This window comes from Motacilla alba, chromosome 9, assembly GCF_015832195.1.
Source record: "Motacilla alba alba isolate MOTALB_02 chromosome 9, Motacilla_alba_V1.0_pri, whole genome shotgun sequence".
Classification (NCBI taxonomy): domain Eukaryota; kingdom Metazoa; phylum Chordata; class Aves; order Passeriformes; family Motacillidae; genus Motacilla; species Motacilla alba.
This window is the reverse complement of record NC_052024.1, coordinates 9,683,898-9,710,944: the sequence shown is the minus strand read 5'-3', so window position 1 is coordinate 9,710,944 and position 27,047 is coordinate 9,683,898. Positions and strand designations below refer to the sequence as shown.

The following is a 27,047-nucleotide window of genomic DNA, read 5'->3' as shown; positions in this document are numbered from 1 at the left end:
AACTCTCAGCTCTGACATTGGTCTTCAAACAAGTTAAATATTGAGATATAGTGGAATTTTTAAAGCTGCATGAACAGTATATACAAAACAAAATTTCCAAGCCTTCTTAAAAAGGGAAACAGATGCTTCAAAAAAAGTATATTACTAAATAAATATATGTTTTGTATGGCATAGCCTCATACCCTTACACAAAACTCCTAACAAATTATTTCAGCTCCGTAAAGAGCATTGATTTTTGATTTAGAACATAAATATTCAGAAAGGCTTTAGGAAAACATAAGTAGTAACAACTCAGTTTTACCTCATCCAAGCTCTAGATAATATGGTGTGGAACACAGTAGTTTGTATTAAATAATTTCTTGGTAAGGACAGCAGGAGAAGGATAGCTGCACCTATGTGTCTGCTCAAGAGCTTAAGCCTAGATTCACATGACCCAGCCACTGTCATCAAAGCAATCTTTTCAAGTGTCATTTCAGATGGCAATCCCAAAAAATGAGCTGGTCATCACAGGTAACTGAGAAAGGTTTGTAAGGAAAAATTGCATAGTTTTAAAGTTACATAGAAAACGTAACACTTCAGATGCAATGGATGAAGAAAACCTGTTGTCTGAGAACATCAGCAGTCAAGAAGCCAAGGAATTCTTAAAGCTATACAAAATAATTTAAGGAAAAAAAGACAGTTTGGAAAAGCCATCAGTCTTCTTCCATTTAAGGTGCATTAAGATGGAGACAGCCAAAGATCACATATTTATTCTTATCTCACATTTCTTATTCAAGTTCCAACTGAGTCTGAACTCACAAAATCCTATGCAGTTAAAAAATGGAAAAATATTATAAATTATTGTGTAAATTACAGATTACAAATAAATCTGTAAATATTTTGGTAAGTCTGAATAGCACTTTACATCAGCACCTGCCAACTTCATCATCTGTCAAACCTACGAAGCCTTCGCCTTCTCATGTCCTCTTCTGAGTTCTCAGGTGGCAACCAAAACCCATAAGGTCGCTGCCCATAATTGTGTGTTCCTCCACCAAGATCTACAAGACACAATGAAAAAGAACTGTTGTTTTGGTCTGTAATAGGAGAAAAATGCACATATATATCCTGTAAGCCAAAGCGTCACAACACAAAGGAGACAGGGAATTTAATGTTTTCAATTCTGATGGTTTCAGGGCAATTACAACGTCCAAAAACTGCTCTGAAAGACAGTCAAATAAAAACAAAAACCAAAACCAGAAAACTCCCCCAAACAATAAAGCTACCACCACCCAAAAAACCACCCCAACCCAACAACAAAACCAAACCAAACAACAAACCACAACAAAAAGAAGATCTAACAAGTATTAACCCGTTAAGAATAACAAGTATTAACAAGTATTCACATTTTTCACAATCCCTACTTTACACAGTAAACTCCAGAATGTTAAACTGTTTCAGTGTCCTCAGCAGTCGCTTCTGGTAAAAGCAGCTTTTGTGTTTGCTTTTAGTACCGAGCCCAACATGTGCAGACCCACAGCAGATGCACACACAGCTCCCACCCCCAGCTGGCAGCAGTTTCACAAGGCAAGGACACATGGCAGCAAAACCATTCCAAGTGTAAGCAAAATACTCCGAGCAGCAAGAGCACACCCAGCCTCACAGCTCTGGGCCCTGGCACCCCGAGGAGCCAGGACTGGCCCTTGCAGCAGCTCTCCAGAATTCACATCGAGGCGCCTGGCACAGGAACAACGCAAGGCTTGGTTACACACAGCAGCTCAACTGAGGGGCTCTGGGAAACAAAACCACAGTCTGCCTTCTGAGCAGAATTACAGTGCTAAGGACAAGCACATTTGCTTTAAAGGTAATAAAACCTTTGTAACATTCAGCATTTCTTAAGCTTCACCTGCTCACATAGGGTTAAAATTGCATCATAATGCTGTCTTTAATAATTGATTTTTAAATCATCATAATTAAACTACTTGCATTTTTTAAAAAATTCTATTTTTATAGTGAAATTGTCAACTAAATATCAAAATTTCTTATAAAAACATTTATTTTTCTATACAGCGTTCCAGGTTAATTTTTATTTAAGCAAACAGATACCACTTACACAGTTAAGACAATTCTTTGCATAGTCCCCATAAAATATGCTCAACACTTCAAATATACATGTGCTTTAATAATCACTAGTAATATAATGAGGTGTTTATAAAAAAGATGAAAAATGCTCTTTTATATATTGACCCAAAAACAGAAGGCTAGACAATATATTTTAACAAGCTTTAGGTTGAAGAAAAGATCTTTTTTTTTACATCAAACAATATGGTGAACAGCGAAGTCTGGATGTTTCAAATACATGTATTTGTATCTACATGTAGATATTTAAATTATCCTGTTACCTAAAATAGTTCTCTGACACCTTTTTTCTTTTAATTACTGCAGAAATATTAATGAAATAACACCTTCATCTTATCAAAATATTTATAAGCCACAGTGTTCAGAAATGGTAATTAGGCCACTGCTACTACTGAAACACCACCTGACATCTGTGCATGAAACCAACACAGGCTTTTCAACACATCAGCAAAAACAAATTAAAGACTACTGGAATCTAAGACTGCATTCAAAGGACATGGAAAACTACAACACTGGATGACAGACAAAACCAAAGGATATAGTACAACAAACGCAGAACAAAACATTAACCCTCCCATGGCACATTTTACAAATTTATTGTGAACTAAAACCACGTTCTGTGAATACAGAAGACTGAGACCCCCCCATCCCTATCCTGTCACTCTGTATAGGAGTTTCTTTGGTTACTTAAGTTCACAATTAAAGCATTTTGCAGCAAAAAAAAAAAAAAAAAAAAATCACTGTAATTGCAACTGATGTAACTACACCTGTATTAATGCAATGCCACAGAAGTGTTACACCAAAAATTCTCACTTGATTTTTCCTCTTCTCTGAAGTCAAGACCTTATTTTTAGGTTAGATAATAGGATTTGCAAGACAGTTTCTGTAAGATTCAGGGGAATATATCAAGCTACCAAACTGTTAAAGTCTCACTAGTAGAAATATGCAATTAGGTCTGATAAGAAGAGTGTAGCAAATAAATAGCAGAGGTATTACAAAGCAGTATGTCTGTATTTCTTTTTCATGCCAGTTTGAGTTGTGTTAAAGAACAGTCTAGAATATCTCAGTTGAACAGCTTACCATTTTCAGTATCACAATCTGTCCTGGCACTACTGAATGTGGTATCCATACAAAAATCAAACTATACAAACACTTAAATACCCATACAAAGAACAGACACTTCTCATTTCTACAAAAACTCTTCACTTCTGGAGAGGCTTTGCTATAGAAGATAATCACAGACAGCAGTAATTTCTTTTGAACCCAGCAAGGACCACACAGCTAACCAAAACAGAGAGCTCTGATCTGGATATTTGATCAAATGTCATAACAATTTCCAACACTTTCTTGGCTTTCATTTATACCAGTTTTATATAAATTATCTCTTCCGTAAATAGTATAGGCCTGCTAATTATGATATAACAACAGAATATAATTAAAATTTACTAACCAGCACTTGGGTGTGCTACAGATCACATACAGTGTAACATATTGAACCCTGACTTGCCTTACTTTTAAATGCAAAAATACCAATGTTCAAAGAAAATGGGAGTTTCTATTTATTTTTCTATTTAAGAAAATGGGAGTTATCTCAGTTTATAAACATCCAAATATTTTTTTCCCCACAGAATCAACAACGTTGGAAAAGACCTTTGAGATCATGGAGTCTAACCTATGACCCAACACCCCTTGTCAGGCAGACTCTGGCACTGAGTGCCACATCCAGGCTTTTCTTAAACACCTCCAGGGACAGTGGCTCCTTAACCTCCCTGCACAGCTCATTCCAAAGTGTTTTTGATGCATTTGGAGGTAGAAGCAGCAAACTGGAAGGCAGCAAGAAGCCAGAGTCAAAAGCCCAGTGCTGCTTTACTCATTTCATCTCTTCAGCCAATGAGCAGTCAAGTCTTTATGTCTAATCAAACTCATTTTTGATTTACTGAGTTGTACAGAGAATTTTAAGGAAAGGCAGTGCAGGCATTTTTCCTCCTTTCATACTTTAGCACGACTAGGAGGCTTCCAGAAAGAGCTGAGACACAGAAAACATACCAATCCTTTCACTGTTTCGTGTTTCACCAGAAGTCAGACAGAAACTACAAATGAATACAAAATATAAAATGGCAAAACTGCTTTTATTCTTTCCTGTCCTTCGCTCTGCAAAATGCAGACATGCAGTCTGAAAGCACTGGTTTTTAGTACTTATCACTGCCCCATTTTTTCCTGCTCAGCTCCAAGTAGACCCCATTCATTAGCCTTTGCTATTGTTTCTAGCACAGCCCTTTCAGTTTCTGTCAATGTATGAAAAGAATTTTGCCATTCTATGAAGCAAACTGTTCTTCCTGGTGCTGATGTCAATACTTCTCATCTACAGACTTGAGCATAAACTGGTGAAGAAGACTGATGGAAGTAACTACTGTTTCTGTGCTATGCTGACAAATGAAAAATCAAATTAGCAGGGAAGTAGCTGAGGGTAATGAGTTCAGAAGGAAAGTAACATACAATGAATCCAGACCTAGCTGGATTGTTACAAGAGCAAGCCAGACCAATCTTGAACAGTCTCTGTGTCTCTCTTGTTTTTAAAAGGAGATGGTAAAATTGAGAAATACACAAAACCATTCCCTCCCCTAAAGTCTGATAATTTGTTTTGGTTAGGAGAGGAGATGGCTAAAGACTTAATCTTTAATCCCTTCATACTTAAGGATTTTTATATTTATTTTCATCATGCTTCAAAGTCTCATCTTTCAGTATCAGTATCACCAAAATAAACTCTTTTTGAAGTAATAATTTGTTAAAAGCACACTGGTAACATTTTTAGAAAGCATCAATCACCATCTTATAAGCCAAAATCTTACTGCACACTCAGATCATCCATTTGCTACAAATAATCAATGCTACAGTGGAGAAGTAAGAGGATAGAGACCATTGCTGGACTGGATGCTCTTCTGCAAAGAATTAAGGGGATTACTTTTACAGTTACCATTTAGCTGGATACTGAAAATACTCCAGGAGAGATGGCATAAAACAATCTCACTGCATTTCCCAACCATTTAATAATTCTCCAGATATTAATTCACCTAGAACAAGGCTAAACTCATTATTAACTGAAAATGGCTGATACATTAATTATGTCTTTCTTTCCCAAGCATTGAAAGGAAATTACTAACCAACTCAAAACCCCCCACATAAACATGCTACTTAACCAGTCTCTAGGCTAAGACAGAGTGACAGCTATTCCTCTCCTGAGTAGTAAGAAAGCTATGAATAACTTCAGTTAGAAGAAGAATTTCAGGTGGGCTGTATATTTATCATAATGTAGTAGAAGTATTTTGGTGAGCTACAAATAGCAAGGTATGCTTTTCCTTAGAAAATGACTAATTTATTCAGTCAGACATTAAAAAAAATAGTTCAGAACATCATTTTTTAAATGGTCCCAATGGAAAAAATGTACACTATATACATAATCTATAGAATTAATCCACTGATAAACCAAAGTTAAAACAGTAAATTAAGGGTAAATCTAAAATAAGGAATATTCACAGATCTTAGTTTACCAGTAAAAGTTCCCAGACTAAGTTTGTTAACATTTGCAAGAATCTTACAACATAAAAAACCACTTTGCTTTCCCGTTACTGCATTTCTGCTTGCGTAACAAAGACCCACAGCAACAAAGGAACTCTGAACAATATCCCTTTCCCAGCGCCAAGCCTGAGACACCCAGATGGATGGAGGGAGATACCAATGCACACTGGAGCCACTCCCCAGCAGCTCCCACTTTCTCCAAGGGTGAGGGATGCTTTTGTGCAGCCCACACACAGCTCCTGCTAATGATGCCCACAGCTGGGAAGCAGAAGTGCTGTTCTCCAGCAAGGTGACCCTGCCAAACCCACTGTGAAAGGAATGACTTTTGTTCCTTTATGAACAAGTTACTGAGGGAAATAAATATTTCCAGAGATGACTGAAATCAGATAAAAGACTCCCATTTGTATCATTGGGTCTTGGATCAAAACACCAAGAGGTCTCCACCTCCATATGCAAACCACGCTTTTAAAATGGGTGTAATGTGTATATGAATGCAAACCATCTCTAGCAACATCCAAGATGTAATACTTTTTAGCATTTTCCTCCTGTTTTAATTGTCTTCAGCAGTTGAAGCAATTGCAAGAAGGAAACATCCAAAAGAATTAGGAATACCTGCAAGTGTATTTGCATATTTAGGAACTCCCAGAAAAAAAATACTCCGCATTCTGTATACATTTCAGCATGAAAATCTGAATAAATTCTTATTTCAAAATCCATTGTAGCAATAGCAAGAACCTATGTCACCAGCTATGTCATTGTCAGCTCACTGCCATGCTGAAAAGGCTCAGCGGTTCATTTAACTCTTTTGATGAACTTTAATCACCACTGTAAAGAGAATCGAAGAGTTTTTTGTTTCTAATTTTCAGCAAACCTTTTATCCTCCATCAACCACTGTATTTATGAAGAGAGAGATGGAAGAGAATTCATTAAGTATTTCTAAAGTCATTCTGACTATGCTTCTTGTTGCAAGTGGTCTGCTTCTTACACTGGTACCAAAACCTTCTGTGTGGAAATGATGAAAATTCACTGATTCATTTTCCCAGAAATTTGCTTAAGAAAATGCTGCTGATCAGGTGATAGAGCACAGCTGCAGTTTTAGAAAGGTATTTAGAACATGAGGTCCGATCAATGGGTTTTCCAAGAGGTGTGTTGGGTACCATAGTATGAATTCCAAAAAAAAACCAAAAAAACCAAAAAAAACCAAAAGGAAATCCATCACAAAAGTTGCATCTAATTCTCAAAGCCTAAATCCTAGCATGTGATTTCATGAAATGTATTTTGATCTGAACAATGCATTGCATATTTGAGCACATAATCTGCTTTAAGGCATTTCTACAGAAAACCACCATATATGCAAGTGCAATGACTGGCGTTTCTGTACTTGCTGAAAGAACAGATAACACTGGAAATAAAATACACAGCATTTCACCTGTTTCCTCACATATGTTCCATTCTCATATTACAATCTTCCATGGGCTGGCAAATTTCAAAGACTCCAATAAAACATCCTGTCTCAGTAGCAACAGACAGACGTGGGAACTCTTCCAGGGAACAGGTCAGCCAGATGCCCTGGTATTTCCTAACTGCACCAAATGACTCTGAGTAACCAATACCTGGCCATCTAAAAGCTTTTGAGTGGAGAGATATTTATGGGTTTAATTTTAAATGAAAAGCAATGAAAGGCATAGACAGTCCATGATAAAATGTAAGAGGAATGTCTATACCTGATACTTGCAGGTATTTCTCTTCAATCACAAGCTATAAAGATTTTCACCTCCATGTTTAAAAAGCTTGGTCTTTTGTGGAGAAACACCAGCTTGCAAAGGATTCTTAACATTACTGACATTGAATGTCAGACACTTGAAAGTTCAACTCACAAAAAATCCCAACACCCACCACAACAAAAATCTAAACCCACATCCCACACTGATCAAGATATTTCTTCTGAGCAGAACAGCAAGCACACAATAGATCAGAGACTTGGTTATACTGGGGTTACATTAAGGGTGGCTGGTAAAACCAATATTAAACAAAAATGTCAGCCATATAGCTGAACTTCATGGTAAAAGGAGTGTAAATATCAAAGGCTATGACTTTTTAAATCTAAAATTATTTTTCTAAGTAAAGGAAGAAATATTGAAATTTGAAAGCACTATGAAATCATGAGACTAACAATAAAAATTTAAAAAAAACCCAAATCAAAACAAACCAACAAACTCTGGAGAGAAAAGCAATTAATGCTGTTCAAACAGTTTCTTGTTTGAGGCAACAACGTAACTACAACTGAAAATGGAAAAAATATAAGTAGCAATTTCTTCCAGCAAAGAGACCTAAATCACTAAGAAAGTTTGGTAGTCTTAAAATTGATGCCTCCACAGATCTCAACAAGCCTAGCAATTTCTTTTCTCGCATTAGACTCTAATTACTATTATTATAGAAATTTTCACGATATTGCATAAAAATAGATCTGCAGTTCAAGAATGCCTGAATGTGGAATAAACAGAAATGCTGTATCTTTAGGGTGGGTTTAGATAACCCATACATGAGTTTAGAGAACAGTATGTACTGAGATTAAATTCAATGCATGTCTTAATACAAATTAGCTTTCAGTTGTGGACAAAAGCTGGCACCAGGAAATTCTATATTATGTCATTAATTCTTTTATTAGGTTAGAAGGATACTATCACATCAATTTATAAGATCAACATTCTAAATCCATAACGGTACATTTTATGGCCTAGAAGTCATAATAAATGTACTTGTCCAAATAAGGATGAAAAAGATATTATTAATCAATTGAAATTATTGGAGTACTCTGTTGTCCAAGTTACAGAGCAGCTGTGACAGTTTAAATGTCATAGTTGGGGAAAAAATTAATAAGAGAGCCCTAAATTGATTGTGGTACCTGCTATTACAACCTATTTCAAATTATTTTATGCAATTTTTTGTCATGTTAAGTACCTGTTTCATCATCCATGTAATTGCAAGAATCTCTGAATGTTCATGCTTTAGGGAAAACGTATCATGTTCAAAGCATAGTGCTCATTCAAGCTAATTATTTTTCAAACTAACTGACAGGGAAGAATATCCTAATTGCCCATTAGCACAGTAAATTTCATCTCTTCCTTTGTGTCCCTGAAACAGGTGTGATCAGTGACATGCTCGGTATCATGTTCTTTGTGAAACAAGACATCTGCCTATAGGCAAATTGAACCTTTACACAGCTTGTTTAAGGAGGTATTTTGAGAGCTCAAATTTTAGGTCTTCCTTGTCCAAACTAAAGTGTTCCAGCAGGCAGGAGAAAGAGGTGCAAAATAAAGCATGATCCCTACATATATGATCACACCAAATTCTACTGGAAACAATATGTGATGGTACCTTTTCCTGCTTCACTTGCCCGTGAGGCTTAAAAACTGTAACCAGCACTGAAACCAGGCACTCCCAGAGTGTTAAGAATTGCTGCTTTTGGCAGGGAAGTTTAAAGTGAAACTTGGTTTGCCACAGCAATCTACTAGTGAGGTACTATTGAAATTCATTCTTGTGTTTCATCAAAGCACATTGTCCAAAAAACCATATTCCCTCTTATAGCACAAAACTTACCTTTGTTCAAAAACACAAGCAGAAAACAATATGTCTTACCTGGAGTGTTGGGAGATTATTTAAAGCTACAAAGTAAAGTTGCAGATGTTTCACAGTGACACATGTAAGTTTTTAAAGTGCACACTGTCTACTTATTTATATTATAATCTTATCACTGTTATTCATATTCTCTTTTGTTGATAGTTTAAAAAAAGCTCCACAAAAATGACTCATTCTTTCAAGTAACATCTCAAAATGCTTAATATTAAAAGTTTTGAAGCATCTCTTTCTCAAACTCAATGTTAAAAATCATGCAAAATATCATCTTAAAAAGACAGCAAAACAGACAATATCCCTTACAATAAAGCTCATTTTATATCAATTCCTTCCCAAAATTACAATATATGTCCAAAAATAAGTAATGAGGAATACATCTTATTTCCCTCCTAAGTTTCTTTCAGTATGAATCATAACTTAAGAGATAAAAATGCAATAAAATTCCTACCTCTTTCATTAAGACTGTTTAGCACTGCCCTCTCCAGCTGTTCTTCTTCAGTGAGCCCACCTGTATAATCAAAGTAGCTCCTTGGAGTTCTGTATTGATAATCTGGGTAATAGCCATAATACTCTGTAAAATAAAAAAAAAATAAATTGCTGCTACTCAGCAAGTGTGAAATCAGATATTATCTTCTTGCTATCTTTCTTCCACAAAGTGTTTTAATTTGGGAAAGAAAAAAATTATTAGAGTTCAATTACTTATACAATATATGCCATGAATTAACTTCTAATTTCCAAAGACACAGCATAGTAACAGGAGAAAAAAAAAACCCAACAGAAAAAAGATAGACTAAACATGTCAATTTTTTGTAACTGCTAAAAGCAAGCATCATAGAATTGCTATTACTAAGAAGTTTCACACAGAAACTGAAAGACAGTTTCCCTCATCTCCTTTTAACATTTAATTGTCAATATTTGGACACCTTTCTGCTATCACCAGAACACAAACCAGGTACTGTTCAGGCTTTTTCTCCCCACCTCTCTTCTTCCCCTTTCCCCCAGGGCCCATAAAACAATGTCATCATAAATTCCAGTCATCTTTGGACCTAGAGAAGTCACAGGAAAAGATTCCTGCAGTGCTGTACAGAGCTCATGTTGTGCTCTGGCCCAGCTAAACCTGCCCTGCAAAAAGCCAGACAGCACAGATCTCATCAGTGTCCCTCTGACTGCTGCTGCACTGCTGACAAACCTTCCTGGCCTTTGCACAGCTGGCCAAAACCAAGCACAGGCCATCACCCACCCAAACACATGGGATTCAAAAGGAAAAAATTACTTGGCTAGAGAATTGAGCAAGACTCTCTTCCTCCTAACAACACAATCTGATCTGATCTTGACTGAGCACAGAAAACCTAAGCTAAGAAAAATGATGGAAAAAAGTCATACTTTTCATCTGAGGAAAACTATGGAGAAAAGTTCCATTTTTCTATTCCTTTCCTGTATTTTCAAAATACAAAGCTTTTGTGATGTGTTTATTTCCAGAGAGCTGAACAAGGGATTTTGAAGAACCAAAGTACAGAAAGGTTGCCAGTTTCTTCCAACTGAGAGAAAATTATACAAAGGTCTTTCAAAATGAGAAAAGTAGAAATATTTTTGTATTAAACAAGTACAGCAGGCCATTTCCTTTTTCTTCAGATTATTAGCATCAATGATAGTCTTGTGTTCTCTCACTGGTTATATCAATTCCAGGTGAAACTTGTGAAGTTTCTGTTGTTAACAACAAATAGAAATGATTAAGTGAGGACAAATAAATAATTTCTATTTAAAAATTATCCTGCTAAAGAAAAATATCCCAAGCTCTAGAATCTTTAGACAAATAAAACCAGCAATACTCTGTCTTGGAAGTTATACAGGAAAAGCAGGAAAAAATAAACAGAGTAACTGCACAAAGTTCTACATAGAATTAATTATATATATTCCTCTGTATTTGCAAATATCCCTACATTGATTTTACATACACATGTACACATACACAGTGTATGCACACATTCTGTCTTTTTCCAATTCTTTCTTGTCTTGGAACACAACTGACATTGAAAGATTTTTCCTACACCTGCAGTGAAATCTGAGGGACAGCATTTAGCTGTTATGTCTGTACACTCCCCTCATTCTCCTCTGCTTTATGTTAATCTGAATGAACATTTTCTCAGCTATAAATTTATTTTCTGGAGGCTTCAAAACTACATGCATGAAGAGTGTAAAAATCCTGCTACTAAAAGCATGAAATTATCTGATGAAAGTAAAAGGATGCTATATTTTAGGTTTGTTCTATTGCTGTCGTTTTTTCTATGTTTTATGTTTCACACTGCCAGCAAGTCGTAAGTGCTCAGAAAGCTGCAATCTTTTATTTTAAAATGAGACACAGTTTGGTAACATTGACATGTTCAAGGTGTTCCTATTAATCAAAATAAATGTCCTAATACTTTATTCATGAACTGCACTTAGAGAAAACCTAATTCAGCTACTAAATACTAAATGTGCTAAAATGACACTTAAAACCTTTTTTCTTTTAAAGCTGTTTCCTCATACTGTTTCATAAAATCTGTTCTGACCATAGCTTCATCTATTTTTCTACTTAAATTGGTATTTAAAGGCACATAGTAATAAATCAGCAATGCCAGAAAGTGAAAAACTAATCAAGACATGCATCATTAGCCTATGACACTAGAGAGAGTTTTCTTCATTCACAGATGGCCAAATTTATTCCATATATCATACACCAACTAAAAGGTTAAATCTTCCATTAAGACTTCTGCAAATAGGATGAAAGACAATTACAAAGTATATGAACAGGGAACGAACATAACAAATATATATTTTCTTAACTGCAGCTGTAAGTCATTTTAGACAAATGAATTTAGTACAAAGAAAAAAATTAAGTTATTATATCTAAAGGTAAACTTGGAAGACAGGATAATTCAGGTTAACTCTCTCCATCTCCCCTTTGTCCAAAAGAACTCAAAGTAACAGCATTTTGGGAATGCCCAAAACATGCAAAAAAATCCCAGACTTCCTTGTTGTCAGCATTCTACAGCTTTTTTTTCCCTCCCTATCATGGCAGATCTACTACATGAAATCTCTTCCATTTTCCCTACTTGAAAAGAGCTGGAAAGTCAAACAGAAAGGGCTGTTGAGAATCTCTCTGCTGCTCCTCCACAAGGGTGGCCTCAAACACCCACCCAAGCTCCCAGCAGCTGGTGTTTGTACAGGGGCTGTAACAGATCACAGAGTTTAAATGTCAAGTACAAATTCTTATCTTCATTAGCTATTAAAGGACTTTTTCCAATATAAATCTTTTGAGTTTCCATGCACCCTGCTGTTCTGGGATACTGGAGGAAGGTTCAGTGTCTGTGAGCAGCTGGGCTGGGCAGCACCTGTACTTGGATGAGCACCTTCACCTGGGCTGGGACTGCCAGCCACGGGAAAGGTCACTCATGCTCGCTGCACACGCTGCGATCACCTCTCATTTCACTTCACTGTTTTATTTTTTTACTGGCCTTTAGATCAAATGTTTTGTGACCTGAGAGTAAATGAGAGTAATGAAAATCCTGAGTAAATATACTTTTAAGTTGGAACAATCCCTGTTGCTGTTGCTGAAGAAAGCAGGCGAAGATCTTTTGTTTAGGAATTACAAAACAGATGTTTCAAAAATACTTAAGGGCCCCGAATCCTGCTTGTGGGAACTATTTAATGTAATAATAAAATTGGAGATAGATCATGGAAGACAAAGTCCATCAGAGAGAATAAAAGTAGCTATAAACTTGGCTCAAAGTAAGCACATCTCAATTATAAAAGACTACACAAAATAAAAAAACCCTGCCTGACAAAACATCAGAGAACAGTACGAATGATCCAACATGTGAAATAGTTTCCTTATAAGCAACCAGACAGACTCCAACTTTCTGAATGGAGGGAAAAGATAGCCATTGTCAATACAGGACTGAAGCCTAAAAATCCACTAAGGAAGGAAGTATATAAAGAATGAAGGTTTAGTCTCCCTACCCAAAGAAGAATTAACGTGCATCAAATGAAATTAGTAGTTAGCAGGTTTAAGCCAAACCAAAACATGACAGATTCTAAAGCAGGAAACAAACTGTGAGTCTTTTCTGATGATGTAGGTGTTAAAATTATTCATGTTGATTCAAAGAGCTTTTGACAAATTGATGGAAGAAGGATCTACCACAGGCTATTAAAGACAAAATCCTCCCATAAAGCTTTCTGCTGAGAACATCTTTAAGCCACAAGCCACTGCACACTGGCAGATATTTGAGAGAGTTATCACTATGCATTTATCCTGTTCTTCCAGCAGATGCCTAGGAAAGAGCATAAATCACTGCAGGAGGTAAGAGATGCCAGGATATGCATCCCTTAGCTCAGATCCAACACCCAGAGCTCTTCTCCCAGCCTCTCCTGGCCCCACAGATAGGACTCCACCTATTATTTCTGTACACTCCACAGGCAATGATTCAATGCTCTGCAGGAGTGGTGAATCAAACGTGCTCCACTCAGTGTGCCAGCATTCCAACCATCCATCTACAAACTGAAGATGGCCTCAATTCAGTCTGCTGAGGAGGGGCTTTCTGCACATAAATTACCTCATTTACAGAGAGGGTTCAAAGGAAGAAGATCCTTGTTAGAAGGGAAAAACCACCCTAGAATGGAACAGATAAATCTGCCAGATGAGGGCATATTTACCAAGGTCCAAAAGGCTGCTTTCAGTAGACACAATTTCCCCACTGCTACACCTTGTGCAAAGGAATGATATTTCCCTGAGGTAGCATTTTAGGAAGTCATGACCTTAATTTGAGGCTTAAGCCTCTTGTACAGAATCCATCCACACACTTGCCTGAAGAGGAAAGGTGAGACATGCCCAGAGAAGTAATAGAAGTTTAGCAGGTATACGTGTGCAGAATATTTTGTATAGTCTGTATGTTTCCATTTACATAGCTCTCCTATAGGTTTTCTAATCCTTAGCAGAAACTGTTTTTAAAGCTGGAATAAGTTTTTGGTTAAGTGGACAAGAGTACTTACCTGAATAGTAATCTCTTGGCCTGTCAGGCTCAGTGAAGAAAGAAACGCCAGCTAAATAAAAGAATAATGGATACACTGTTAGAATAATCATATTTACTTTATAGAAGACAAAATTCAAATTTAAAGTACCCTTTCTTTAAGAGTTTTTTTTTCATTAGATATAGGAAGAAATAAAGTAAACCTATAATGTTCTCCCAGAACACATAATAAACAATTTCTCTACTGAGAGAAATTAGTAACAATGTTTAATGCACAGAAAACTGAGGAGTAGAGCAACACTGCATTACTCCTGCTTTGCTACACAAGAGAAAAAAAAAATGCCCGTGTGCTCAACATTGCTTCCTGCAGCTGTCAGTCCCACAGAACCTGCACAGCAGCCAGGGCAGGTTTCACTAACAGTACTGTGGGGTTACCACTGAATCCCAGAGAAATCCATTGGATCTTCACCAAAAGATCCCCAGTCCAACTCCAACCAGAGCAGAGTTAGTGAGGAGATCAGAGCCGGTTATCCAGGCAGGGCTGCATCTTGCCAAGTCCAAGGCCGGAGACCCTGAAGCTGCCCTGGCAGCTGAGCTGATGCCTGCCTGCTCCATAGGCATCAGGTAGTTCCCCTGTGGCACAGCATCATGCAAGGTTAACCTTTAACTAATGGGACACCTGACGTCTGCTCCTCCAGCAAGGCAGGAAAGCTGATGCTCTGGTGTCCTTTTTTCCCTTCCAGCTGCTGAACATACATGACCTACAGACTATCCCCAAACTGTGATCAAAGCCTCAGTGAGAGCACACACATTTGAACAATTAATTCCCCCCTATACAAACACTGTATCCATGTTCAATTTGATAGAACAGTCATGAATAAAGTACTCAACCTATCAAGCAGTCAGACAGAAAAAGCCAAATATTCTGCCAACCAACCCCAGCACAGCTGCTGTATCGGGGCTTAGACTTCCAATGAAAACACTGACATTATGGGAGTGTTCATTTAAAAGTTTGCAGGGCTGTATTTAAAACAATTGTTAAGACTGCAGATGTCTAAAGCTATCATCTTTTTTAGAAAATAATTATTACTGCAATATGAAAAGTGTAATAACACATTGTTGGACAGCTCGAGAAATCCAGCAACCATTTCTTAAGCATCCCAGCACCTTTATCAAACCAGAGACTTCCATTAGAATCAACATAACAGTAGAAATCACGATGGAAACATTTGTTTCTGACATATGTTTATGGCTTCCCCACACTTCATTTGAAGTGATGTTTTCATTGAAAAATTATACTCTAATTAAATACTTAAAAAGAAGAGTAAAAGGTGTTCCTCTAAGTAAAAATATCTGAAAGTCACATTTATTCTTAATTGTTCTTGTCAATATTTAATAAAAAAATTGAATTTTTTCTTCCGTACCCACTTGAATAAAATTAGCACATCTTTAATTGTCTAAAAACTTGCTGGAATGGGCTGAATTTCTACATGCAAGGCTTACTGAATTTTAAAAATAAAAGTGTTCCTTATGCAGATTTCTTTAATTCAACAAAATTATATACCTGCACAGGCTTGCATGATCTTTTTCAGAGGTCCCATAGTGTACATCAATCCAACAAGAATCCCTGACAGATGCCCAGCGAAAGAAGTCCTAGAAAGTAAAAAAATCTTGTGAGTAAGGGAAAGGGAGACTTTTTTTGGTAGGGATACAAAAGGGAAAGTGTAGAATTTGGGGTAAAGTCTCTGAGACTTCTCAGAGAAAGTCCCTGAGTGAGACCAAGCAGAGACGTTACTTGCCTGCAAGGTTGTAATGCCAAGTTTTCTTTCTTTGTAACTACCTTAAAATTGGGAGTTACACAGTTACAGAAAAGTACTTAAAAATATCCTGAGAAAGCTAATTGGAGAGATCATTTTAGTTGCTATAGAATATGACTCTCTAAAAGCATTTAAGGACTTACCCAAGGAGTGAACTGGTTTAAAAAAGCTTTAGAAAAGTAACTTACATTGTAATGTCTGGGTAGATCTCACCAAAACCATGTACATTTCTGAGTGAAAGCACAAACACAAAACTTTCTACTGCACTATCCATGCAATCCTACAATTAGTCTGAAGGAAGCATGAATGCAGATCCACTGCAATCTTTGTAATACACTGCCTTCAAAATTAAAAGAACAATTGAAATGCTGAGATCCAAATGCTTTTCTATGCATACCAACAATTTCTTTAAAAAATATCATTACCATTTGTACACAGAAGGGAAAGGCTCTGGAGTCTTTTGAGAAATCAAACCAGAAGCACATGTTACAGTAAATAAGGACATTTGCTCCAGTTATTGACATGACTACAGGGTACTCTATAAATTCAAAAATCAATTTTCAGCATTCAAGTTAAGAGTTAGACTCTTTTGTGTTTAAACATAGATTAAGAGAAAATCTTCTGAATTCAAGCAGGTGTAAACACAAGTTGCAAATTTTTCACCTCTATTACGAAGTTACAGAAGCAAACATACTAAACATTAACACTTCCTCTTATGTGCAATTAGAAATAACTCATTTATACTGGTTGTCAAAAAAATTAAATAATATGAGCTAAAATGAGCTTTTTTTTGCCTTTTCAAAGTAGAAATGCAACCTCAGTTTAATGTACCAAGTGCAATGTTTGCATCAGTTTTTACATTCAAGTCAGTGGTCTACAGGAGTTACACAGATGATGGCACAAGCATTCAAGCCAAGACAGCTTCCAGACATCAGTGGTAAAAGGATGGAAAATGCATGTGTCACTGGAGGGAGGTAAAGATCAAATCTAAATTCACTCTTCTGCCACCTACTTAACCTCAAACTATCATGCTATGGACAGCTGCAGTTCTCTCTCACTGGTAACCAACAACTCTCTAGAGAGTAACACATAAATGCTGAAGTGAACATTTATAGATAAAAGATACTTTATTTTGGAACTATCTATAAGGAACTAATTTTCCAAACAGATTTTCTGGAACAGATTTTCCAAATTTATGAAAAATGCATGCCTGACTTGAAAAGTGTCTGACCTCAGAAAATTAAAAATGCTTAGAAATCACCTACTCTAAAATCACCAACATGATATTGGCTCACCTAAGACTTAATATATCTGCTCAATTCTGGAAGGGGCACAGATTAAACAGAAAGTATTTTTTCACATGTCTGTTCTTTCATTAAACAAATAATCCCAAAGACTGCTAAGCAAAGCCTACATCTCAATATCCTTTACAGAAGGTGAAGATTAGAAGGATACTGAATGCACTTAAATCTTTTTCCAAGACAAAAACATTAATGAGAAAGAAAATAATAAGATGTCAGTAAACTCCTAAATCCTCTCCCAGCACAGCAGGTCCAAATCTACTGCTTAAGCTTTCTAACTGGGCAGAATTCTGCCCCAATTACTGACCTCTTATCTATTCAAAATTAAATTATGCAATTTGGTTTACAAAAGGAACCAGTTAAACACAGACTTTAAATATTATAACCTGCCCTGAGCACACAGATGAGCTTGAAAGAGCAATGCTGTGAGAGATACAATGGCTATGGTTCATTGCAAGGCAGTAGGCAGTTACTAATTTAACATGTTGTGTTCTAGGATATGAATTTCTGGAGATCACTACTTGTTTTCTGTAGCCCTCCATTATCATTTAAGTGCTGTGAAACTGACCTCGGTAGAGATCACTGTAGAAGTTTAGATGAGGTAGCAATCTAAACTTCCGTGAAATTATGAAATATTTTTTGATATTATTTCTGGACTTTGTACCACTCTCTACCCAAAGACATTTCTACAGTAAAGCAACTGAAAAAGAACAGTACACAACGACTGACCTCATGTTTTTCCTCTACCATAAACAGCAGGATATGGTTTCACTTCAAACATAACGCCCTTCCACTATTCTTTAATTAAAAACAGTATTGTTAAACATATCACCAAATAAAACCTATGTTCAGCTAAAACAACAGTTTATGTTTTTCAGAAAAATGTTTTTAATGCACCGAAAGCTTTACTTTTATATTTGTAGCAATGCATGCAGCTCACAAACAAAACTGCATTTGAGCAGAGCACTCCTCTGTCTTTAATCCTCACTGCAGTTAATTGAGCAGCCAGGCATAAAGCTATAAAACCAGTGCTTAACCTAAGCAATATCTGAATTCTCCTTCTGCACTAGGAAATGTTCTAGCAGCTATATCGTAGTATCTGACAAGGAATATCTCAGTATTGCTGAGCTCTTTTTTTCTAATTCTTTCTGAAAAGTGGGAAGTTGTACATAAACTGTGATTTGATAGTTCATAGGTTTTGTGTATGTGCTTTGCATATATTCAGCAATGTGATTCACAGTTACAAAATATTACACAGGAAATTTACTCATTTGCAAACAGGACTTAAAAAATCAACTGCCAAAGAGGAGCAAGGTTCTCCCAGAGGTAGGGGCAGATGAACTGGGCTGGCACAGAGCACACAGGGAAACTGAGGGAGATGACTAGCAGCACTGCAGGACAGTGACAGTGACAAAATTGGCAGAATACTGGATGATATTTTGATCATAAATAGAGGAGTGACTAAGCCAGAGTGGTCTAGGACAGAAATGGCAAGCAAACAGTGGAATGTTGCTCAGCTCATGAAGCCCTTGGCACAATGGTGGAGTAGTTCAGCTACCTCGTTGAAAAGGCACAGCCCTTTTCCATGTCCATCAACTTTTGTTATCTTCCCTCAAATACTCAATTACACCTTCTGGGAACAGTATTTCAGGTTTTTAATTTGAAATGTACTCAAAATAGAGGGTTTTAAGGAAAAAGCAGACTGCCGGCCCAACACTGCACTGGGATACCAGCTAACACTACTCACACTTCAAAAGACATTTCAAACTACTCCAGATAGCCTGAATCTCTTCTCCTTTCCTTGAAATATTAAATGCACTTACCCTGGGGAGATAAAATGAATAGCCAGCAGCTCCACCCAACAAGCGTATTTACTGGATATGGGCAATCCAAAGACACTGCTCACTCTTCCTGGGTTATAATAGTTGTTCAGAACTTTCAAAGCAAACAAGACTCCTGCAAACAAGAAGAAATCACATGAAGAGAGAAATACTTGTGCCCAAATAATAAAGAAATGCAAACAGTTTGAAGTACCATGCAGTTTCAAAGCACCACGAAGTGTATTGCTGCATGCCAGAACAGTTCTGTTCTTTCAGTGATACTGTTCAGTGACTTAAAAAAAAATATACAAAAATTGCACATTTGTCTAACAGCCAAATCTAAGCTGCTTTTTAATGTTCCTGTTAACTGTAGCTATTCAGGTATTTAAAACAACACAAACATAATTTAAAATGGGAGTTCTAGTTGAAATAATTGACAAAATTAGTGAACTCAAAAAAACATTCTGTGACTTGAGAAAAGCCACTACTGAAAACAAGACAAACAAATACATGTAAAGCTCAACAGTAGGTTCAAATTCTGAATTAATGGAAAATCATCTTACACATACTCCAGAATCACTTGTTTCTGAAAAAAAAAAAGTAGATAAAACACCTTTAATCACAGTAAATAGTATTAATTTCTGACTGACTGCAATTGTTTTATCATGCAACTGCCAGCCAATATGATGGAATGAATTCAGAGAACTTATTGGAAGTGTTTATGAAAAAGTCCCTCTCAAGAGAAAGCTCACAGTGGTCTGAGCAACTTTCTTAAAGGCTGAAAAAGAAGGCTTGCCTTCTAAGGCTAGGTCCCAAGGACAGCAAGGAAATCCCCTACTTATCTAGAAATGCAGGGCTACTTTTCTACTTGACTGCTGATTTTTTAAAGAAAATGAGTTTATTGACTTGAAAATTATCTGCTAAAGGAGGAGACAAGACCATTACTGGAAGGAAGATGACCAAAATCAGGTGTTTGGATGTTGCTAGCAGAAGCAAATCTAGGGGAGTCTCCCCAAAGACAGGCATGAGTAATTTTAAACTGACAGGCTTTTCTAGAAGGCACCTAAGGAGCATTATTGAAATGCTTACATGACATCTGAAAATCAAGAGTTCACACTTTAATTAACCAGCAATATTAAAAAGAAAACACAGTTCTACCAGGATGATACTTTCACATTCTCAGGTGAAGTCTCTGCTGGTCATAAGAACATGAACTGAATTCCTTTATGTTCATGCCCATAGTACATGCCTTAAATTTAAAAACAGGATAAGCATACTGATATGACAATCATACATATATACAGATACATACATACATAAATTCGACCAACACCGTATCTCACCTGAAAAACCTACACCACAATTCATTTCATAGGAAGGATCATCCAGAATTATCACAACCAGGAGTTCCAGCACCATGTAAACTACTCCAATCAGTACTGAAAATACTGCAATTATATAGGCAAACCATATGCTCTTCAGCTTTCTTTCCAGCATTATGCCCTTCCAAAGCATGGAAATCATGTTATAATACAAATGCCAATCATCTGCATGGTGGAAAGGAGCAAGCAGCAAACGCTGCCAGTTCTTTCTGTAGACAGCTTCATTTACACTGAGACACACTTCAGACAGTGGCCTCAAAGGATTCAGAAAGAGAAAAATATTCAGTACAAGTACCCCAAGGGTAACAGAAGGAATGTTCTGGAGCCCAACTTGAGAAATTTGATAAAGCAGCAAAAGCAGTCCAGCACTGACTCCTCTTTGCCTTCGTTCCATAGTCACTTCTTATTCAAAGAAATGTGAAGATTGTTCTGATTTCCAGTCTTTTGCTCAATTTCAAAACCATACAAGTTTTGGAAATTCTGAAAGAAAAAAGATAACTTGTTATATACCTATTGCAGTGTTTCAAAGCTCATCACTATTTTTGTGAGTTTTTAAACACAAAAATATTCATCAAGGTAATCAGCTGAGACCTTTTATATAACAAAAATTCAAGTGAGGAAAAGAAATCAGAATTTGTAAACTGATACAAAACACAAACAAAAGAGATTTATACAGGTAGCCCAGACAAGCATTGAGAGAAAAAGCAGTCTGCAACCTCTGTTTCACATCCCTCGACATGCTGTACTTAACCCATTAAAATACTTGGGTACATGTTTTCATTAATTCTGATTCAGTCAGAATAATTAAGATTTCAGGAAGGAAAACAGTTCAAAATTCTTCTCTAGAGTCTCAGTTTCCAGGATTCCTATGTTTGCCACATATTTAATTTTTTTTTAATTACCATTTTTCCAACTTTTGCAAATATTCAAAACAAGCGAAGCTTGAAGTCACAATTTTTACAAAAGGAACAGAGACACAGCTAAGTACTCCTAGATGCAATTTGAAAATTGTTACTGCTTCCCTAGGGATGAGAATAAAGAGTTTAGTTTCGAAGTAAGCAATGGAGAAAAGAAAACTATAGGGGGAAATCATATACAAAACCAGCATATAAAATTTCAAGAGTTGTAACAGAATTTTCATCTTTGCCTTATTTATGCCAGAAAAACCCAGGAGATTAAAGAGGGCTACAGACACAGATCTGGCTAGAAACAGATTTACTCTGACAGCAACTGACAAGAGGGGAGGGAGGAAACTGCACTGGATAACACAGCACAGGGGGCTGTGAGCATGGAACCTCCTGTGGAAGACAGGAAGAGACCCAGCACTGGGAACCAGACCCCAGTTTGGCCAGTCCTGCTTTTACTCTGAAAACTCTGCAAGGTGGCCCCACCACTGCACAGCCTCTCCCCCATCCAAGGTGTCCCTTCTTTGCAGATCTACTGAAGACACACATTATTCCATGTGTAAGCATCAGTTATGTAGAACCAGCAAAATGCAATTCCTCTTCAAAACTCTGCCACCAGGTTTCAAATGAAATAATGAGAAATAATAACTCTGCCACCAGGTTTCAACATGAAATAATGAGATATATACAAAATTCCCATTAACCTTCTTTTTTACTATACAAAAAATAGTTAAATATACTAATTTTTTATTTAAATGCCTTTCCAATTAATACAAAATTATTCCCCTTCAACATTTTCATTAGTAAACAAGCAACAATCTAATTCTTCTAGAGACAGGAAGTTAAATGGCACATTTATAAAGGACAGCTCAAGTTGCAAAATTTTACCTTCCCCATTATGTCTGTTAGGATTTACTGTTTCCCATTTCTATAGACCATTGCTATGCCTGAAAACACTTTATTAAATATGTTTACTCAGGTATTCACAGTATTCTTAATAATTTGATTGGGTTTCATTCCACAAAGTGAGTGAACAGACAGAAAAGCAAAAGCACCTCTGGATGATGTTATCCTGTAACAGCAAAAGGACCTGGGAGACCTGCACAGGGTGGAACATCAAGGACAACCAGCTAGGGGCCAGGCTACCTTCTCTGCTTATGCTGAGGTGAGGGAAGCGCACAGCTCCATGCTAGTTCACACACAGAATGAATTAATACCACTTCTTATAATTAAGTATTTTTTTAGTCTCTGCATTTCTGTTTAAATCACATTTATGCTTATTATAGCAATTTGAGAGAAGAAAAAAATCAAATTGGTTGTGGTTTTTTACCCTGAAAATGACTGCAGTAAACCAGAATGCATGTAAAATGTATTTGCTACATTGCAATGAAAGCGACTACATTTTTCCCACGTTATTATCTTGGAAATGCTACATAATGCCTGAGCCTTGTCCAAAACAGAGTGAGAACAACAGAAACATGCTTTATACCAGGCCTCTTGAACATGCAGCATCCTACACTGGTGCCTTCTAAAACCAGTGTCTAATGATCACAATTTAACTGCAGAGACCACAGCTGAAGCCCTCACAAAGCTCAAACGAACCAACCTGTTAAACTGCAAACTGGCCACTGCAGATAATTACATTGTCAGGCTTTGACTTTGAAGTCATCATTACCAAAAAAATAGTTAATCCAAAGTTTAATCAATGTCATTCTCTTTTTCCACACTAGCTCATATATCAGGTACACCAACATCCCCCAATATTCTTATAATGTTCTGCCCAGACCTCTAGCTTTTCTTGTACCACATGCACAGTTACATCTTTTTCATCACAAAACAGTCGACACAAAAACTGTTAGAAATTAAAAGTGATTAAAAAATGATTTAAAAGTGATTCAATCCTTTAAATGCAACTTATGAGGAAACATCAAAATCTTGCCACACCATGTTGTTCAAATTGTCAAATACTCTTACGTTTTAAAGTTCCCATCTCTGCTTCTGATACCCTTAAATTCCCAATTTAAGTACTTTCAACACCCATGCACGTAAGAACAGAAACCCTCATGCAGCACATAGCCAGGAACACACCATGGAACAGGACTGGAAATGCTTTCCATCATGACTACAGCAGTGCTAGCTATCATAAACCATTCCCATTGCTGGGAGCAACCAAAAATGTCAGCCAAAACACATTGTGTGTTTGAGTCGGAGGGAAAAAGATCCCAGAAAGAGACAGCAGTTATTTGAGAGCCTCCTTAATGCAGCTCCCTTAAACATATAGAGCTTTCAACTGTTTGAACATTCCTCCTCAGCCTCTACTCTGTTTATTAAAAGTCTAATGAGGCTTGAAACAATGAAGCACTTTTTTCCTCTTTTTTTTTTTTTTTTGGAAAACATGCCACCTACTTCAAAATGTACAAATTTCCAGAACAGACTTGAAACGGACATTTGTCTCGCATCCAGGCTGCCACGTGTCTGCATTTTTGTCACCTACTCAAGATAAATGTCCGAGCTAAATATTCTTGGAATTTGTTTGTTTGTTTCGTACTAAGCAAGTGAAAGCATTTAAACTTATTTTTACTGGGACAAACCCCATCACTCCCTTGGCAAACATAAAATATTATGTCTTCACATTACTAAAAAAAAATATAATAAAGTAAATATTTTAGTAAATATCAGTTCAAATGAAATGTTCTACTGTGTTTTTCTATAGCAGTAATTTGACTTCAGACGAAAAGAATCTCCCTGTGCCCTTGCTCCCCCTAAAACAGACATAACTAACCTGAATTTTTGATTTATGTTTTTGCAAAACCAAGTACACTCTGGGAAAAAAAAAAAATTGTGCTTTCAGCCTACATGTTCAGATTAGAGCTAGACCAATGTCAAAACCACTTGAGAAACATGAAGGGTGAGTATCAGATCCCAAGCACAAAGCATTCCACAATAAAGATAAGCCTCAACAGGCCCACACCACTTGTGTGTGAAGATGCAGTCTCAGGATAGGAAGGCTTCTCCAGGTAAAGCAGAACCAGTGCTTTTAGGGCAAAAGAGGAGGGCAGAGAAGCAGGAGCCAACTGTAAACAACACTTTTACTGTGGCCCTCAAACTTTGGAAAGAGTTGGGGAAAATGCCTAACAGAAAAAAACAACCAATGCAAGGAAAAATAAACTAAAAAATTGAAACACAATTAATCATCCTGTTTATATTTAATAAGTATGCAAGGAGAAGGTCAGCCACAAGCTGTCAGCTACAATAAACTTCGAAATGTCCAGTCAACTACACAGTTCATAGCAAAGACAAGGTTGTGACTTAATTATAAAATTAATTACTTCATAAAGAACATCTTCTGGATTCATCAGATGTGCCTTTAAAGAGGCTTCCTTAACAAAGGAATACTAAATGGTGAACTTAAAAGACACAGCATTTCAGAATTTGGTAAGAGAAGTCACACATCTGTAATAAAGATGTTTTAAAACAAGGTAAACTCCCTTACTGAGACAATTTGAAGTTAAATATCAACCTTCAATGACTTCATAAATGGCTATATCACAGTCTTTTTTTATTATGCAACATTTTAAATTTCATTCAAAGTTTTCTGTGAGAATAAAGAAGTTCTTCTGCCTCTTATATCTATTTCAGCATGAAAACTGAAAATCTTTTATAGATTTTTTAATCCTCTTAGGTACCACTAAAAGAGGAAGTCCTTAACAAAATAAGCTTTTAAACTAAAAACTTCACATTAAAACTGAAAATTGTGTTCTGAAGGGTGTAACCATTACTGTTCACAATCAAATATAGACATGTTAAACAATACATGCCAAGAATCATTTTAGCCACCTTATCCTAAAATAAATGAGACAGCTTTCACAGGAAAGAACCCAAGGGACTAGGTCAAATCTCTCTCATAACAGACAGTAATTAGTAACTGCCTTTCAAAACACCAGGATACATCTACACTAATCGAAGCTGGAGAAGTGAAATAGTCATAAATATTTAATATCACTGTACTTGTAAAGGTAAGAGGATGTCACAGCTTAAAATAAAAATACATCAAAACAACAGTGAGCTTCAGATTAGACCACAGCTGAGTTTTAACTTCACAGATGTTCAACTCAGGGTCAGGGATTTGGGGTTTGTTGGGTTCTTTTTTCCCCATTCGATTACAATTGTTACACGTGTACAATGTTATAACGGGGTAATCATACTACAAGAGCAATCTCCTTTATCTGAAGAATTTTTTAATATTATAAAAAATTAAACCATCAAAGACTGCCTGACTCCACTACAGAAGTGTGAAGCCCAACAGCTCTTACAATTTTGGCATTCCTTGGTAGCTTTGAGGGAAAAATTTGTCTGCAGTGTGAAAGAGAAAGGAAGAGCAGGAAACACACTTTCTGAAAAAATCCATTTAAAATAATACTGGTTAAATAACCAGTTCAGGAACATATGCTTTCTAGTATTAGCGTTATACTACTGTCATCTACACCTCCAACCTATGTCAATAAAAACCAGTTCCAGGAAGAACATCACTCTGCTATTTCAGGAAATCAAACCAGCTCAGGTATTGTTAATTACATTTTACAGACACCTGAATTACTCAAACTCGGTGTTTATCAACCGTGAGAAGGCTCACCAAAAGCAGACAAGATACACTTGCCTTTGCTTCTACTTTGATACAGCTGCAAGTTATTTGCAGGTTTTTTGGGTAGGTTGTTTTGTTTTGTATTATTAACAAAGAAAGGGATTTGGTTGTGGCGAGTTACTGATTTTTGAAGAAGTTGTTTCCAGAATTTATAAAAAATGGGGCGAACGAAAGGGGCGGCGGCGAGGAGCCCAGCTGACGGACAGGTGCGGGGCGGATAAAGCCCCGCGGGCTGCCGACACCCGGCTCCTCCTGCGCACCCACAGCGCTCCCCGGAACCGAGCCCACACGCACGACGCTGGGTGTGCGTACAAAGATAATGGCTGCGAAACCGTGAAATATCGGCGATTCGCCGTCTCAAGCCGCTTCGCCTCCGTCATTCCCAGCGCCGCTCCTTGCAGCGGCGGGAAGCAGCGAAGCGCGGCGGAGGAAAAGCTCCTACAGAGCGCAGTTGCAGGGCAGCTCACCCAGCCCAGGCCCCGCTTGTCGGGGCTTGCACCGGGCACCCCCCTCAGCAGGGCGGCGCTCCCCGGGCGTGGGCCGCGCCCCTCACGGCCGGGGGGCCGCTCTCCGCCGGGAGGCGGCGGCAAAGGCAAGACAGGAGGAGGGCAGGAGCGGAGGGCAGGAGAGCGGAGTAGGAGAGCACGGCGGGAGGAGCCGCGCAGGAACGGGGAGGAGGTGGAACGGCGGCTCCGGCATCCCCCCGCCCCTGCACTCACGTTCTGCGGCGGCGGCGGCACCCGGAACCTCGCGCCGCCCCGCGTGACCCGCGGCCGCCACTCCGCGGCGAGGGCGCGGCCCCGGCCCCGCCCGGGGAACGCCCCGCGCATGCGCCGGGGCCGCCGCG

The 27,047-nt window shown here is 37.5% G+C and overlaps 1 protein-coding gene across 2 annotated transcripts; it reads right to left on the bottom strand.

Annotated features, from left to right (window-relative positions):
• RHBDD1 (rhomboid domain containing 1) lies at positions 1-27,006 on the bottom strand. Of its 2 annotated transcripts, XM_038146222.1 has the most exons (7): positions 26,920-27,006; positions 20,615-21,133; positions 19,275-19,407; positions 15,898-15,986; positions 14,356-14,406; positions 9,776-9,898; positions 925-1,037 (listed from the first exon to the last, which is right to left on the bottom strand). In XM_038146222.1, the coding sequence occupies exons 2-7, from the start codon at positions 21,045-21,047 to the stop codon at positions 925-927; spliced, it is 942 nt and encodes a 313-aa protein (XP_038002150.1). In that variant the 5' UTR covers positions 21,048-21,133; positions 26,920-27,006. The 2 variants fall into 2 exon arrangements, with proteins under 2 accessions (XP_038002149.1, XP_038002150.1); XM_038146221.1 differs by lacking the exon at positions 26,920-27,006 and having other exon boundaries at positions 1-1,037; positions 20,615-21,047.
• Positions 27,007-27,047: the final 41 nt, after the last annotated feature.